At 34.7% G+C, this 17,675-nt stretch overlaps 1 protein-coding gene across 4 annotated transcripts in view; it reads right to left on the reverse strand.

Annotated features, from left to right (window-relative positions):
- Positions 1-4,251: 4,251 nt before the first annotated feature.
- Positions 4,252-17,675, reverse strand: part of septin7a (septin 7a) — a 51,741-nt gene continuing 38,317 nt past the window's right edge. The window contains exons 8-15 of one of the 4 annotated variants that reach the window (XM_051872493.1): positions 17,516-17,608; positions 15,653-15,749; positions 13,321-13,372; positions 12,546-12,671; positions 12,035-12,055; positions 9,298-9,433; positions 8,717-8,862; positions 4,252-5,372 (exon numbers count right to left, since the gene is read on the reverse strand). In XM_051872493.1, the coding sequence (XP_051728453.1) occupies positions 5,336-5,372; positions 8,717-8,862; positions 9,298-9,433; positions 12,035-12,055; positions 12,546-12,671; positions 13,321-13,372; positions 15,653-15,749; positions 17,516-17,608 (708 nt within the window). In that variant the 3' untranslated portion in view covers positions 4,252-5,335. Of the gene's footprint in view, positions 5,373-8,716; positions 8,863-9,297; positions 9,437-12,034; positions 12,056-12,545; positions 12,672-13,320; positions 13,373-15,652; positions 15,750-17,515; positions 17,609-17,675 lie in introns of all 4 variants that reach the window. The other 3 variants (XM_051872492.1, XM_051872495.1, XM_051872494.1) reach the window with 3 other exon arrangements.

Here is a 17,675-nt window from a genome sequence, read left to right on the forward strand (position 1 = left end):
TCTTTCTTTCTTTCTTTCTTTTTTTTAATAAAATGCAGAATTTCTCTTTCAACCTCTATACATTTAGAATAACAGGGTTGGCACAAAAAAAAAAAAAAAAAAACGTCAATGTTTGAAAGAAATAATTCCCCAAATTTGTGTAATTTATTTATAATCTTATATTTATAATCTGAGTGATCCTCCTAGAGTTTATCCAGTTTTAGTTTATTTTAGTTTTGTCTTTAGAGTTCATTCAAATAATAAGTATATGAAATCCAAATGTACTGTCCTGGGGTTCAGGATTCAACAAAAAACAAAACAAAACAAAACAAAAAACAACAAAACAAACAGCAATATTACCTTTATGCAAGCAATATGGTACTCAAGGCTGTGCTGTATCGTGAATAAGTCACGGCTGAAGGGTGTTGTTAGGCACGACATGAAGTGGAGTGCCTGCAACCCCTTCAGCCGTGACTTATTCACGATACAGCACTAGCCTGGAGTACCTTATTGCTTTTATAAAATGGTTGCCACACAATACAAATATTAAAGCCAAAAAAAATTTATCCATGCAACTTTCATGAAGTAAAATCACTAAAAGCCTTCCTTCCGCTGGAAAAAATAGTCCCTGACCGTGAACAGCAACAGAAGTTACATTATTACACCATTAGATGGCGGCAAAGACTGTCTTTATGAGTGTGTCAGTCAGTAGCAAAGACTTTTACATTGAAAAGACTGAACTGTAGTAAACACAGAACAAAACACAATTGACAAATGCGTTGACTAGCATTGTCAGTCATGGGAAAACCCCTTAACTGTTAAAAGGACAAGATATTGCAGCGGACATTTAAACAGATTTTTTATTATGAACATAGGACTGACCTGAAGGAAAATGCTAAATCTGAATGCAGGTAATAAACTCGCTCACTCGATCTTTCTCATACTCTTCTACATAATACAGTAAGCTTCAATGAACAATATAAATTGAGAACAAACAGTTTATGTTGCTAAGAGTGGTTGCTAAGGGTGTTGTGTAGTGATACACAGAACCGTTGGGTGAAGCGGTCATAGCCATGTTTTATTGTGAATAAAACACAGCTATTGACCAGTCAGAATCAAGGACAGGAACTTACCGTTTTATAAGTGCAAATATATTACCCTTACTGGACCCAGTACTACATTAGATTAAACATATTTTGTTGCAACCAGTGTTCTTTTTTTGCATGGTTAAAAGGGTCTTTGTCTTCATGAACTCTTTCTGGTCCATGTTCATGAGTTTGACCAGGTTGCAGTGACTAAACAGATTATCCGATTGACTGATAGCAGGTTATCTGATAATAATTGATTATTATCTGCGATTCTTGTAATTTTAGTGTGAAAAGCTGCAGCATCTCATATCAGATTGAGTTCACTAGTCATACCTTAACACATTATTTACTGTGTCAGTGTCCATCTATGAACCTTTGGCACATTGATTTTTCTTTGAAGTCTTTACCAGGTCTTCAGAGAGCACCTCTATGCTTTATTTCAGCCTAAACAGACTGCTGGGGAGTGTTCAGTTTGAACACTGTTCTCTCCACAGTAACCCTATGATGTTAAAAATGAGAGTCAGCACTGATTGGCTGAAACAACATCTATCTTGATGATCAGGGATTACAGTGGGCCAATCACAGAATCAAGATTGTCACATCACCTGATGAGCGAGTCCTCCCAATGATTACTGCAAGACTCCATTAGTTCAAAGTTCTCCATTTGTTTGAGAGTTACATTTAGAATGGGGGCAGAAGTTATACGTGATAGGAAAGACCAAACACACTCAAATGTCATTAGAGGAGTTCCTCTCAGAGTGCAGAGGCCTCAAGACTGTGTTGTCAAGCCAGATGAGATCCCATGACTGAAATTAAACAATTTCTTGGTGAAAGTACTAGTACTGGGGATGTTCCAGTTCAAGTAAACAGTTTTAATACACGATGTGGAGGAGGCAAACAGCCACCCGGCGACTTTCAACGACTCTGGTTTCAGTGAAAACAGTGCATTAATATAGAACAGTGATTACACTGACTTCGAACAACCTGTGCATTAAACGTTTTACACCTTCCAGCCAATCAGAATTGAGTATTCAGACAGACCATAGTATAATAGGAGTTATGCTGATTACCATGATTACCATTAGTTTATAAAAACAAACAACAGTAAAAACAGTGAACAGGAAAGCATATATAATGGACGTCTAATTTTAAAAACAAAACATTAATTCTTCTGTCCCAAAATGATTTGAGCTCTGAATCATCCTTTTAGCATTAGGACTATTGTTCTGGATGAACTTGTAGTTATGCGCCACCAATGTAATGACTGATGGCAGTTAAATGTTGCATATTTTGTGAAAGTTACTCTTTACATGTGTTTAAAGATTTCGTAACTATGCCCTTAAGTAAAGCATTACAATAATCTGATGTTAACACATAAATTTAAGCCTAGTGCAGTGATTCTCAACCTTTTTGACTCCAAGGCCCCACCATTGTCCAAGACAATATTCAAATGCTCTTGTGTCTAAGATGATATTTACCTCGGGTACTTTTGCAGTCATAAAAATGTCAATATTATGTCAATGTTGTACATCTTTATTTTTTTTTTTAGCATGTTAATTAAGATTATGTTAATATAACTTATAAGATTTTAAGATTTATTGGGGCCCCCTTGAAGTTTGCTGAGGCCCCCTAGTGGGTCCCTGGGGTATGCATTGTCATACCCCATTCTTCCATTGCAAGTGCATTTATGTGCATGCATTTTTAACATTAACCAAATATCAACATTATTTTCTGTGACAGTATGCCACAGATACTGTCCATAGAGCTTTACTTTCATTGAACCTGGAACATTCCTTTAAGCAGGGTTATTTTCATCAAACTAAAACCATTACTTAAAAAAACATATTTGTTAAGAAAATAAACTTTAACTGAAATAAAATATAATAAAATCCTTAAACTTATTTCAGTTAGTTGAAGTTAATGTACAAAAATAAATAAAACTGAAGAAAAAAAAAAACTAGACATTTAAGGGTAATTGGGTAATTACCTGATGGGTAATTTTTTTTTTTTTTGTCCAGAGGCTTTAATAATAATAATAATAAACAAAGATATGACATCCAAAGTATGTAAGGTAGTACAACTGGATCACTTTTATTGAATCCAAAAGGTTTTAATTATATTTTGCTACATATAAAGGTATTTTAAAGATTTTGAAGTGTCAAAAGGTCATTCGGTTTAACTGTCCAAAGGCCAATACAGCCATTTCATTTGTGATTAAAATATCTTAAAATGTAATAAATGTATATATTTTTTTAATCTGGCATGATTTTATAACATCATATATCAGCATAGTGCAAAATGGTAAAAAAATTGTGTGTAGAAGTCGTTGCTTTGTTATGAGAAAGAATGTCCGGAAAAATTAATTTCATCGATGTCATTCGGAGTAACCAATATAAAGAGAACATTTTGGATCAAGTCATGCGGTCAGAATTATGTGACAGGATGTGACATCATTCAGACACCTGTAAAGGACCACATGGTCGTGAAGACAAAAGCAGTGCTAATTGATTATAAAAACCACATAATCTCATTAACACTTAATAAAACTTCAAAATTAATTATTTTTTGACACTTTTAAATACCTTATTCAACCCTTAAACAATGACACAAATTTACTAAAATTTTAAAATAAAAATATAAAAATATTTAAAATAATAATAATAAAAAAATAGTATTTAAATTATACTAAATAATACTGCCTTTAAACAAGTATATTAATTATTCAGAAAGAGACAACAGTGAAATGTCAAGCAAATCATCACGTTAATTTTTTTCAAATCTGCTTTTCTAGGTTGGTGGTATAATGCTGAACAATAAAAAAAAAAAAAAAATGAACAAATGACGAATTCAGTCACAAGACAGCAATAGGAGGTTGACACCAAGGCAGACCTACATTTCATGCAGTATTTGCTGCCCTCTTCCTGTCAGACCTGTTTCTGAACATGACACTCAGTGTTTATAATTTGCATTCACTGAACTCGATGAGCAGCATCTGTAGCATGTTGTCAGATACCACAATACATTTGACTCCTCAGTGCAAAATGAAATGCACTTACAATAGATGCCAATGGCCCAGTCATTGTATTTTTGCCCCATAGATGTAGCCTATATATACTGTTTTATAACCGTTAATGCATCTCGTTTGTCTTGATCGCTTACAAACAAAACAAAGCAACTCGTACTATTCAAATGGCATCATCACAAGTTTATTGTGACTTTTTACAATAAAAATGAAAAAGCAAAACAAGAGAAACAAAATTATAAAAAGAAGCTGCAGAGGTACATGACTGAAAGCTAAGTGTGGTATTGGGGGAGGCCAGCTCAGGTGGAACTCGGTGCCTATAGAGAGAAAAACAAAAAACAACTGGCCAAGAATGCCAGCTCACTGCTCCCGGGTCAGTTTACACGACAAAGAACAGGAAACGCACCCGACGGTAGGCAACAGACATGAACAAATCATTTAAAAAAGCCTTATAATGTGTGATGTATCCTCAGTTTTTTTTAGACTTTGCATAAATGTCATTCATTAATAATAGAGGATCCATAAACAAATCATGTGACATTCATAAACGCTCTGTAGATGACTATGTGCTACCGCTTAAACAGTGAACTGGAAAATTATATGAGAAACAAATTAAACATGACAAAATAATAGTAACTGAAGAAACAATTCATGAATGGCTAAGGTCCATGGCTAAATAATTTAATTTACACAAATATTGGAAGAGCTTAACATTTCAGGAAGGGAAGAGAAGCCACAAAAAAGTTGTTTAAAGGACAGAAATGCCTGAGGTAAGATTCAGCCTTTAGTTTTATTGATGTGGCCAATCAATATGCAGTTGGAGAGGAGGAAGTGACCTCTGGATCTAAAAACACTGAACAAACATATGATGCAGGATGGGAATTTGACATATTACAAATTCAAAACAGACCCAAAGAGGTTATCGTTTCATACAATATTGCATATCTCTGAGAAGTTTCTGTTTTTATTCATTATAGATTAAGTGCGCTTCTGCGCTCTCAGTTTCTGAGGTCTGGTAAATGAACCGATGCTTTTAGATGTGGAAAAAGAGCATAATGTGTGGACAGTGTTAAGTGTTTCCAGGTCAGCGGGGTGTGCAGAGGCACACTGTCCCCACATAAAAAAAAAAACCTAACAAAAAACAAAACATGGGGCTTTATATAAATGTATGATTTTGGTCGGCAGACTGACTGAGGGTTCAGGCTGGTATAATTGGCAACTAGAATATGGTGATGGTCCAAGTGGTTTAAAAGATCTTTTTCTTTTTGTTCTTTTCCAAGGTCCTTTAGGATTGAAAATAAGAAAAAAAAAGGAAATTAGAGAAAATAAACATTGGCAGTCACACTTTATAACAGTTTAAAATATAAAAGGATTGCACAATATTTTAATTACATGGAACAAATGATTAATGAATAAAATATGCATATAATACTACTAATAGTAATAATAATAATAATAGTAATATGCCACTTTGTTTTAATGCGCTGTTATTACAGTGTATTTACACAAATAAGTACTGAGTAATATTAAAGTGCCCCATTATTGTATTTTAAAGGCTTTTAATTTTGTTTTGAAGGTCTCCTACAATGTTTACAAGCATCCAAGGACAAAAAGCACTGTAAAACACATAATATACATTGCAGCATCACCACTTTTCTGACAGTTTCTAAAACGGTCCGAGCCAGTCTGTTGTGATTGGTCTACCGCTCGCAGCGCATAAACAAAAAGTCCATTACCATATTGAATTTCAGCACCAGACGTTTCCTCAGGACTTGTGTTCACAATAATACGAACAGTAACAATGGCATTAACATCAACAGACCTTAGTCATGGTAGTGCCATTTATAATTTTTGACAGGAATGAAAACAAGGTTTGTGAGGGATAGAATCCACCTTATTCCTACGCCCCATGACGCTTTGCGCGAATTATGGGTGTAACTTCCGTTAAGCTGTAAACAGTCAGTGAAAGGCTCGCTCTATGAACGCAATAATACGTTTTTTTTTTTTAAACTGGGTACAATGAGATGACATTATTCTACTCACCCTTCAACCAACGAACATTAAAAAGACATTTAAAAGTGTAAAAGCATCAACAAGGTACTTTCAACAGGCCATGAAAAAGCGCGATTCTTTCCACAGCAATAACGGACAGGTTAAACATAACTATAGTGATATATATCTGTATTATGTATACGTTGCCTTAATAAAAAATGTTCATGAACTTCAGCATTGTGTGATACTATTTCAAAGTGACTTCCATCATTTTTACAGATAATAAATTGTATTTACCTGTGAAAATAAACCTGGAAAGAGACGTGAGGATTTGAGGAGAAAAACGAGAGATTCTTTGTGCATTCCAGTAAATTATTAATGGGATATATCGTAAATTATATCAGGAGAACAGACCACAGATGTGCAGTATATGTTGTCCTTTTTCATACTATTACAGCGGTATGCAAAGGGACAAAAGAAAATAATCACGAGGATAGAAAGCAGCGACTGAAAAGAGCTTTTGCCATAGATATTCTTCTTATAACATGTTATGTTAAAATACCAAGCGTTACGTTATTCTCATGATGTATGAAAATAAAACATGAAAGAAAAATTGACAGCTCATTGACTGACGGATAAGCTTTATTTGTAGGGCAACCTTATGATTTGAAACGATTCGTTACAGTCTTTTAAATGGAAGTTCCCCAAACCAGAAGTGCAACCCATAATTCGAAATGCAGTAGGCTAGTCAGGAATAAGGTGGATAAAGTACATTCAAAGTATGTTCAACGGATTGTACTATTGTTTAACAACAATCCGATTGTTCAGCCGAGAAAAAAAAAAAATTACAGCATACACACGAATTACACAACACACTTATTACAACTAACAGTAAACAAATACATACAGATCTCATGCCTTTTTGGGGGGTGTTTAATAAACTGACAAACTTTAAATCTACAAAATATCTCTGAAGAACTGCGTGCTGTCCATTACCCGTATAGTTCCGTAGACTAGAAAACCCGTCAAAATAGGAGTCTCGCATTTGTAAAGGAGTGCAGATCTTATACATATTTAAACTTACAAAAAATATTAAAATGTATACAAAAACAAATTAGAAGATTAATCATAATAAAGTCTGTTACAATAAAGGATTAATATGTATTTAATTTATGCAGTGAAGAATATGCAGTGTTATTTCACATTTGATTACTTTATTTCTGTACCTGAAAACTGTTAAACCTACCTAAAAAGCACTGTTTATTTAATATGTATCTTTGTTTGGTTGTATTTATGTAGGCCTGCTGAATGTTAAACGGATACAATCCATGATCGTTAGAAATTATTCGATGAAGCAGCAATAAAACTGCTAGTATAATTTAATGCTGGTGTTTTTGAGCTTTGCTGATTTAAAACAAAATACTATCTATTTTGATGACAAAATTTCAAATAAGAGAGGAAGTGACAAATATCGGTATCGGCCAATAATTGTTTGTTAAAATTGGAATCGGCCCCAAAAAATCCCATCGGTGCATCCCTACTGTTAAACAAAGAAAATAAGCGGTATACGAAAAAGTACTATAGCTTTTGCCGTGTGGTTGATGCCCAGTGTCGCTAGCTGAGCAGAAATACGTAGTCATGTTTCGCTTGGTCCCTTTAAAGTCATGTTGATTGGCCGAACATCATTTTCTTTTATGCCAAAAATCATTAGGATATTAAGTAAAGATAATGTTCCTTGAAGATATTTGTAAATTTCCTACTGTAAATATATAAAAAATGTATTTTTGTGAGTGGATATGCATTGCTAAGGACTTAATTTGGAAAACTTTAAAGGTGATTTTCTCAATATTTTGACTTTTTTGCACCCTCAGATTCCAGATTTTCAAATAGTTGTATCTCGACCAAATATTGTCCTATCCTAACAAACCATACATCAATGGAACCTTATTTATTCAGCTTTCAGATTATATATAAATCTCAATTTAAAAAAAAATTTACCCTTATTCGATTCGCAAAGCTCCGAAGCAGTGTTTTGAAATCGGCCCATCACTATATTGTTGAAAAATCGTTATTTTGTTTTTTTGTTTTTGATTTCCTCCTTAGCGTAAATATTGAGAAGTGCCAGGACTTCAGCGTTGGTCCATCTATCGCTATTTTCTATGTTTGTGGAGTAAATATATAGGCTATGAACTGTTTTCACACTGCTTCTTAAAAAAGCCAGGCGCCAGTGTTTCGCATGCGTTCGGCCAATCAACGTACACTTATGTCTCTGATAGTTCCTATAGTGCTGGGTTAGACTTTACTCTGAAGTAGGAGCTAATTTAGTTCCCCAAAAAGGCGTTCCTACTGTAGAACTAAAATCATTCCCAGTTCCTGCAGTGTGAACACTCCAAAAAGCGAGTACTTCCACCATTAGTTATAGGAACTATGAAAAGGTTCCTCATTTGTCGTGTGGTCTTTGAAACTTTGCAGACCTTTTACATTCACAAACAGCTGTAATACACACTACATAAAAGCTAATATCTGAAAAGCATAATAGAGGCACTTTAATTAACATCATGTACTTATTTTAGGGCTAAGGTTTGGTTTAGTGTTAATTGCTTGAAGCTCACTAGTTTTGTAAAAGTGTGTGTACCTGGAAGCGTCCAGTTTCTGCTGCTCCAGCATGCGTTGTTGGGCCTCCCAGCTGACCTTCTCCTCCTCGAATTGACGTCTCTTCTCCTCCAGCTCCTTATGCTGAGCCTCCAGGTTCTTCTTCATCTGTTCATGACGCCGCTGTAGCTGAATAAACAAAAAAACCCACCAGATTTACTAAGAATCATTTATGATGTATACAGCATAATATGTCTTCAACAATTAAATAAACAATTTGAAACAGTGGTACGCTAGTAATGCTACAGTACATTGTTGTCATATGACCTCATTAAGCTCGGATATCATTCTGAAAATACAATTAATGTGCAATATTAATGAAATTCTGTAAAAAATGTCTTGGGTTGTCAGATCAAATAATGCTAAAATGGTCTTAGATATTACTCATTCATCATACAGGAAATATAAAGTTGAAACCCATTGCGTTGTGGGATAATGTAGTACACCCAGTATCTCATCCAAAAAAAATCTGCATACTGTGCACAGTGTACATACTGCAGAAACAGTTTGAGTAGCTCAGTCAAATATGAAGTATATATTGGGTGTGTGCGTGTAAGATGGTACCTCTGCCTCAGAGTCTTTGAGTTTCTGGATCTTCTCCTTGACCTTCATCTCAAACACCTGCTCCATCTCCATTTCCATCTTCTTCATCTTTGCCACATGATCTCTCCTCTCCTCCTCCATCTGTGCCAGGGGGCTCCTACTTATACCCACACACACGCGCAAAAGCAGCGCAAGGGCAGATGCACAAACACACATTCATTAGACCGTTTAATCAAAAATTTTGAGTTTTACAAACAAAGGAGCAGTAGTGGAAGAGAGGACCCTGGTGGGAGAGGTTTTAGGACTCAGTGCGGTGCAGTTGTCTGAGGAATGTGAGTTAGTAGGCTGAACTGCGGTTGTGTTAGTGTGAGGCCGCAAGATCAACATCGCTCAGATAGCACAGGGAGCCACAAAGCCGAAGTCACTTATCAAACAATGAGAGCAAATTAACCAGGCAATTAACATGGGCTGCAAAATTACATACAAATAACAAGTCAAGATCATATCCAGATAGTCCGGAGCTGAATTACGAAGGACGAAAGCCTGTACATACCAAGTCTAATGCGAACATATGGAGCAAAAGAAAATAATTCACACTAAGTTTGATGAACATTATTATTATATTCTGGACAAAAGTTATACACCTGGATAAAACAGGGTTCCTACACATTTTCCATTTCAAAATTCCACAAATTTTCCACACTCAAATTTCCAAAGATCTCTGTAGATTTTTCCATACCATATTTGATATAAATAGTTCTTTAAGCATTATTTTCAGCTTTATATTTGGTATATGTGACCTTGGACCACAAAACCAGTCATAAGTCGCACGAGTATATTTGTAGCAATAGCCAAAAATACATTGTATGGGTCAAAATTATTTTTCTTTTATGCCAAAAATCATTAGGATATTAAGTAAAGATCATGTTCCATGAAGATATTTGTAAATTTCCTACCGTAAATACATCAAAAATTTATTTTTGTGAGTGGATATGCATTGCTAAGGACTTCATTTGGAAAACTTTAAAGGTGATTTTCTCAATATTTTGACTTTTTTGCACCCTCAGATTCCAGATTTTCAAATAGTTGTATCTCGACCAAATATTGTTCTATCCTAACAAACCATACATCAATGGAGCCTTATTTATTCAGCTTTCAGATGATATATAAATCTCAATTTCAAAAAAATTTACCCTTATGACTTTTGTGGTCCAGGGTCACATATAGTACAGTCATCTGTAAATATTTTTATTTAATTGGTTTTCTCAAAGTGATAACATTCTCATTTGATGAGAAGAAACCTAAAACACTTTATAAACTGATAATAAATATACCTCTGATACATCAGTTTGATACTGTAAATATGGTTTTATGTGGCACAACCACAAAACAGCAAAGTACATCTGAATGAAGTTCAAAAGAGACTCACTTATGGTAAAAACAAACAGTTTTGCGTGATGAAAATGTGTGCCTTGAATTCAGTCACTAAATGATCACTAAACTTTTGCCATGAAAAAACTCAGCTTGTATGATACATTTATTTTTATAAATTCTTAATTATATATTTTAGAAAACTGAAAAGGGGTCTGGAAACATGATTTTTTTTTGTTTTGTTTTTACCATGCTTATCCAGACCTGGAAATTACTCTAATCAAATTCCATACTTTTCCAAACTGTGTAGGAACCCTCCTAAAATGAAAACTGCGAAAAACAACCCACAGATAAATTAAAGACGAAAAAAAAAAAAAAAAAAAAAGAAAGACACAGAACAAAAATCACTTGCTCCAAAACAACAAAAACTAAACAGCTCCAAAAAACAACAACAAAAAAAACGAATGACAAAAAAAGACCTACTCATTGAAAACAACCCAAAACATATAAACAACTGTGTTCTGAAACTGTTCATATGAAAAGTTCAGATGCCAAAACCGCTAGACGTCACCTCCATCAATGAGATACTTAGTGAATGCTAACCGGTTCGTTGGCAGAAACCGCTAAACGCCACTTCCCTTTTTCAGCAAAGCCTCTAAGTCCACAGAAGAACCAATCGGAAGATGCAAAGTGAATCATATGATTTCAAGATGAATGACGCTGTGTGTATGAGCTGGCTTTCAATTGCCGAGCTTTTTTTTTTTTAAATCATGTTTTGTTCATCGTTGTTACAGTGGCAATGACAGTGTTCCTTTTGCTGCTATAAAACTGACAGAATGGACGAATGAACTGACTAAAGTGACATTTTTAAAAATAAGGCATTTCAATAACTGACTAATAACCGTTTCATTGCCATTAAAGTGAAATTACTGAACCTAAACAAAGGATCCTGGTAAAAAAGGTTTTTTTTGCATCTGAACTCTTCATATGGACACACGGTTTTTATTTCAAAATTATGCTGTGCCAGAAATTTGGTATGTACAGGTCTTAGCTCCCGTCAGGCAGCATCCAAGACAGTTTACCATGAACATGTCCTGAGTTACCCAGCTTCTTATACTAACTTAAGAAATCCTTTTAAATTTGTATCAAGACTGCCAGCTAATGGAAAGCAGGATAAACCTCGGTTAAATAAAGGAGGACATAAGAGGTACCATACTACAGAACAGAGGTTTGACAATGTTCCTAACACAAAGCTGGAACTGCAGTTACAGACAGTAAGGAACATTGAGCTGGATGCCCGACTCTGAATGTGAACAAACAAGGAGAAAGGGGGAAAACAGAGCAAAGGAGAGGACGAGACAAATGTGAACTTGTGCATGACACTTACATGCCTTCAACTGTGTCAGATCTAAAATGAAAACACACACACACACACTTAGCATGCTCACAGTGCATCATGTGTTAGAAAAACAATGTTAGCAGCTGTACTTTTTGGCCGCTCTTATGCTTTGGTTAAGATGGAGACTCTTTAGACAGAGCTGTACACGCGTGAGGGTGGATGTGAATGGCCGGTTAGCGAGCGTTTGGACTGTATTTGAGGATTAGTGTTGAGGGTGAACAGCTGCGGCTGTTAGGAAGCCTGGATGTGTTCATCGCTTCAGTGTCACGACGCTGACTTCCGAACTATTAGCATGTTTCAGTCTAGCTCTGGGGTCCAGTTTAAGGCATCTTTACACTCTGACCCTTTACCACCATATTATAACCACAGACCTGACACCATGGTGATCTGCTTCATGTACAGTAGACTGACATCAGAAAACAGTACTAGTGATGTTGATGTACAATTAAACAATGGCTTAAAATAGGCTATCAAGCTTGTATTAGTGAAAAATACTCACTTTGTGAGTTGGCCTTTGTTCTTGTTGTTGTCTACGCCATTGTAAGTGACAGCAGCCAGCTTCCTACTGCGATAGTTCTCATAATGGACATTGTTGGTCACGTCCTTCAGATCCTGCATGTGAGTTCTGTGATTGAGGAGATAAAACAAATAAATGACAGATTCATATCATAGCATGTTCAACTCAGACTGTTTTGAAGAAAAAAACTCTAGGCTACAATATCCAGTTCTCAAAAGTCTTGTGAACAAATGTTTATTATGTGTTATATGGCCTTATTTCAGTGACTTAAAATTTTTGTTTTTTCAATAACCTTGTATAAACATTATTTTCTCAAAAATACAAACATGCACATGTTGCTCACATATTGTAGCCCAATTTGTACTGAATACAGTGTAATGAGACTCTAGCTATTAATATGTTTATAAGCAACTGAAAAAAGCACAAATGTCAGGGCATGTCAAAATATTCTCCAGGGTTCAAAAACACCCCGACTCCAGAGGGTTAAACTGTAATAATATTTCACAATATTACTGTTTTTTTTTTTTTCTGTATTTCTGATTAAATAAATGCTGCTTTGGTGATCATAAGAGACTTTTTTCAAAAACATTAAAAATCATACAGATCTCAAATTTTTGAACACAAGAGTATTACAGAAGGCAACAGATGAAATGCTTTAGTATGGACAATAATGTTTTTTAAAGGAAGTTTGGAGAAATTATGAGAATTCCACCTCCATCATCAGGTATTAATGCTGGTGTAGATTTATGTTATATACCTGATGAGCATGTTTCGTAGGATTGTGAAGTCACAGTGCTCCCCATTCTCCACTAAAAACAAGAGAAGTATTAAAAGTCAATAAAGAAACAGAGACAACATTACACTACAATATCCACCACTTCCTAATGTGAAATATATGGAGCAAAAGTTTGCAAATAAATAAATAAATCAATAATTCACACTCAGTTTATTGCACAATTTCATCATTCTCTGAAAGTTATACACCTAGATGAAAGGAAAAATGTTTTTACATGCTTTAAAGGCAAATAAAACAACACAGATAAACCAAAAACAAGAAAAACCAAACAAAAAAATAACCAAAAACAATTAACAAACCAATCTAAACTAAATACAAATTAAAACAAAAATAACATTTATTTAAAACAAAACAAACCAAGTAAACCAAACAAAATCCTTTGATAACTGAAGTTCTGAAATGGCTCATAGGCACAAACTGGCATTCATCATTACTGTGCTACTGTAATGTATAAACTGACCAGCAGGTGGCACCCAATCTGGCGCTGACTTGTGTCTCCTGCTGCGTGTGCGTCACTTATCGAATGAATGAAGCAGACCTCTCCTTCCTTCCAAACCACATGCCATCTGTGTGCTTACATGCTGCTAAAAGTATCTCAGGCATTCAAAACTCTCCCTCTTAAAACAGATAACCCTTGCTTTCAAATACAGTAATCAAACCCATGGCCTTCCTGATCACACTCTGTCTAGAGCTGACAACTGTAAACTCTGAGCTCAGACACAATAACCCTGCTCACAGTATGGGTCGCTTGAGAGGATTTGGCTTAACAACTCTGGTGTTATCAGAGGTTGAAAGTCTAGAAAAGAAGAGGAAGTCCACCCTGGCATCAGCTCCAGCCAAACTGCTTTGATGAGCGAACAGATGTGACAGTGTCGAATCAGCATCCCGATCTTCTGCTTGAAATGCTCTGAAACATCACTGGATCTTCATCTACAAAGCTTCATTCATGGTCATATTTCATACTATTGGTTTGTGGCGTATCATGTGACAGGCCCTACAGGAGCTCTCGATGAAACATCAAAAGACACACACACTTCCTGTTTGCAGATTTGCAGACTTTCTCTTGCCACCCAACCCAATGCACACCCTAGAGTGTTGATCACATGACCCCTAAACACGTTATGAAGACAATTACTTCATTATGTCTTTAATTTATTAAATGTCACTTGTTTATTCTTTCATGTCTGTAAGAGGACTTTATTTAATCAACTAGCACCAGTGTTGTTATACTATTGTTAACCAAAACCAAAACTATTAAAAATAAATTTAAAAAATAAAATAAAGCTGAAAATATAAAAATTAGATTAAAATGTTTTGAAATGTTGCCTTGTCAAGTTTAAGTTGAAGTACTAAAATTACCAACTTAAAAATAAATTGAAATGATTTTGAAATATAAAAAAATAACAAAAGCGCATAAAATGACTAAAATTAAAATAAACTGAAAATCTAAAAGCTAATTAAAAAAATAGTACACAAATATTATATTATATATTAATATATATTATATTAATATTAAGTCAATATTTCAATAAATCTTTTATTCTTTTATTTATTTTTTAGTGGTTTATTTCGATTTTTACTTATTTATTTCAATTTTGTATTTTAAAATTATTTCAATTTTACATTTTTTATGATTTAAATAATTATTAAGGTAATTAATTATTAAAGTTCCAGTTCAGTTTGGAAAACCCTGAATTAAATTAGAAATAAAATTATAATAAATAAAATTATGACCCAATAATCTTTAAAAAAAAAAAGAAAAGAAAAAAAAAAAGAATCCTGAGCCAAGTTTAATAGTTATCAGGCATCCCAGCCATCTGACTATGATGTGTATGTATAATGCCATTATGATGTAATCAAAAAGAAAATCATTATTGCTGGTCTTCATTGAAAATTGCAATTTACTTTAACGCTCTTATGAGAAGAAATGATTTATATTTGTCGCTGGCAGTCAAAGTCAAAGCTTTCTGTGCTGTCACTGGTCAAATGGACTGCTTTATCATATTCAATCTGCACAATAAGAGGTTCATTACTGTCCGTAGCACAAACGTTATGGGACGGCAACAATAGCCTTAGCAAACAACACTAATGAAGCCAAACAACTACATTCAGCTTGTACACACATCTCTCAGACTCAGAATTGCTGTGTTATGGGAAAGATCTGCTGTGTACTAGAGTAGATCAACACCCTCAGGGTCCATCCTACCCTACAAACACACACACACACACACACACACACACACACACACACACACACACACACACCAAGGGGAGGTGACCTTTCACCCCTTACCTTCTGCCACGCCCCAGGGATACTGCCTCCCTCTTACACGCTTCCCATTGACCTCGATGATGGTGTTACTGCCGACAACAGCCAGGGGCAGACGGTCCTGAGTGAAAACACACACACACATACATTTAACATACAGACATGTTTAGAGAGAGAGAGAGAGAGACTGGGAACATCAGGTGGCTGATATTGACTCTTAATTTGTGAGAGAGGTGGGGAATGATGATAATGTGCTCTGTGAGTGAGTGTGTGTCTCTGTTTGACCTATTTCCCTGATGGGCTGAATAAGGGAGCCAATATTTGAGTAATTAGTGCAATCTAAACAGGGTTATTATTAACTAAAACTATATAAAATGCATTGAAATAAAATAAACATTAACTGAAATAAAATACAAAAAGACTTGAAATTTTATTTCAGATAGTTGTCAACTATAATAGTATATTAATGATACTAAAATAACAGTGACTCTGAGTTTCCACAAAAGCAGTCCATGAGTGTTAGGGATGGGTCAGGATGGTCAATTTGTCCAACAATCAAGCAATCGATTAGTGAACTTGACTAGTGAGTATATCTAGATTTTTTTCTAATAGTGGTGCTTTAGCATTTAGTCCATATCTAGCATTTCTTTAAAAACTGTGTCCTAACAAGGTGTGACTTGGTATGAATATGATCCAGTCCATTTTAGTATTATTTATATGCTATCATAGTTGTATGGCTTTTATTTTTATATTTTTAATTTTCATTTTAAGTTTAGTTTCCTTTTCAGTAATTTTGTTATGAGTTTTTGTCATTGTAAGTAGTTTGTTTTTTAATTCTATTTTTTTCTGTTTTATTTTCAGTAACAATCACACAACAAACACTCCGCAATTCAGCACAATTCATGATTTTACTGATGCTATCACCCACTAAAACACCAAACGTTTCAGACAGATTTTGTTTAAAATTACATCACACTAATTTGTTCTTCAGTTTTTTTTTGTTTGTTTTTTATAAATATGTCGGGCCTTAAAGGGTTAGTTCTCCCAAAAAATTTTATTCTGTCATCATTTACTCGCCTTCGTGTCGTTCCAAACCCGTAACACCCTTGTTCATCTTTGGAACACAAATGAAGATCTTTTTAAAGAAATTTGAGAGATTTCTGTCCCTCCGTTGACAGTCTACATAACTACCACTTTGACACTAGGGATTGTTAAAAAAATCCATATGAATTAAGTGATTTAGTCCAAACTTTCTGAAGACTCAATCGCTTTATATGATGAACAGACTGAATTTAGGCTTTTATTCACATATAAACATTGATCAGTAAACAAACAGAAGCTCAGCCGAACCTGCTTGATGCACGAGAACAAACCTCATTGGTTCTTGCGGAAGCTCAAACGTGCTGCGTAACACACGTGAATGAACCTTATTGGTTCTCACACGTTAAGTGAACATGCTTGAGCTTCCATTTACCATAACTGATGTGTGTGTTGATGAATGTTTATATGTGAATAAAAGCCTAAATTCAAACTGTTCATCATATAAAGTGATCGAGTCTCTTTAGAAAATTTGGACTAAACTGCTCGATTCATACAGATTGGTTTTATGATCTCTTTATAAATTTTTTGAAGCGTCAAAGTGTAATTGCATGAACTGTCAATGGAGGGACAGAAATCTCTTAGATTTCATTAAAAATTATCTTCATTTGTGCTTCGAAGATGAACGAAAGTCTTGCGGGTTTAGAACGACATGACGGTGAGTAAATGATAACAGATTTTTCATTTTTGGGTGAACCAACCGTATCTAATCATTCAAACAACCTTCTAATTAGCCAATTTCAGTGTCAGTACGGAAAGAATCATTCATCAACAATCGTAAACACAAACCTTAATCTTCTTAACTAGCTTGCTCTCCTCCTCATCATCAGTCTCTGGGAACTCATAGATTTTGATCTTGTGTTCCTGGATCTCTCTCATTATCTGCAAAAAGAGGAAAACAAAAAGGACCGAATGAAAAATAAAGAATGAAATTGGTGCTGACAAGTAA

This window comes from Ctenopharyngodon idella, chromosome 19, assembly GCF_019924925.1.
Source record: "Ctenopharyngodon idella isolate HZGC_01 chromosome 19, HZGC01, whole genome shotgun sequence".
Classification (NCBI taxonomy): Eukaryota; Metazoa; Chordata; class Actinopteri; order Cypriniformes; family Xenocyprididae; genus Ctenopharyngodon; species Ctenopharyngodon idella.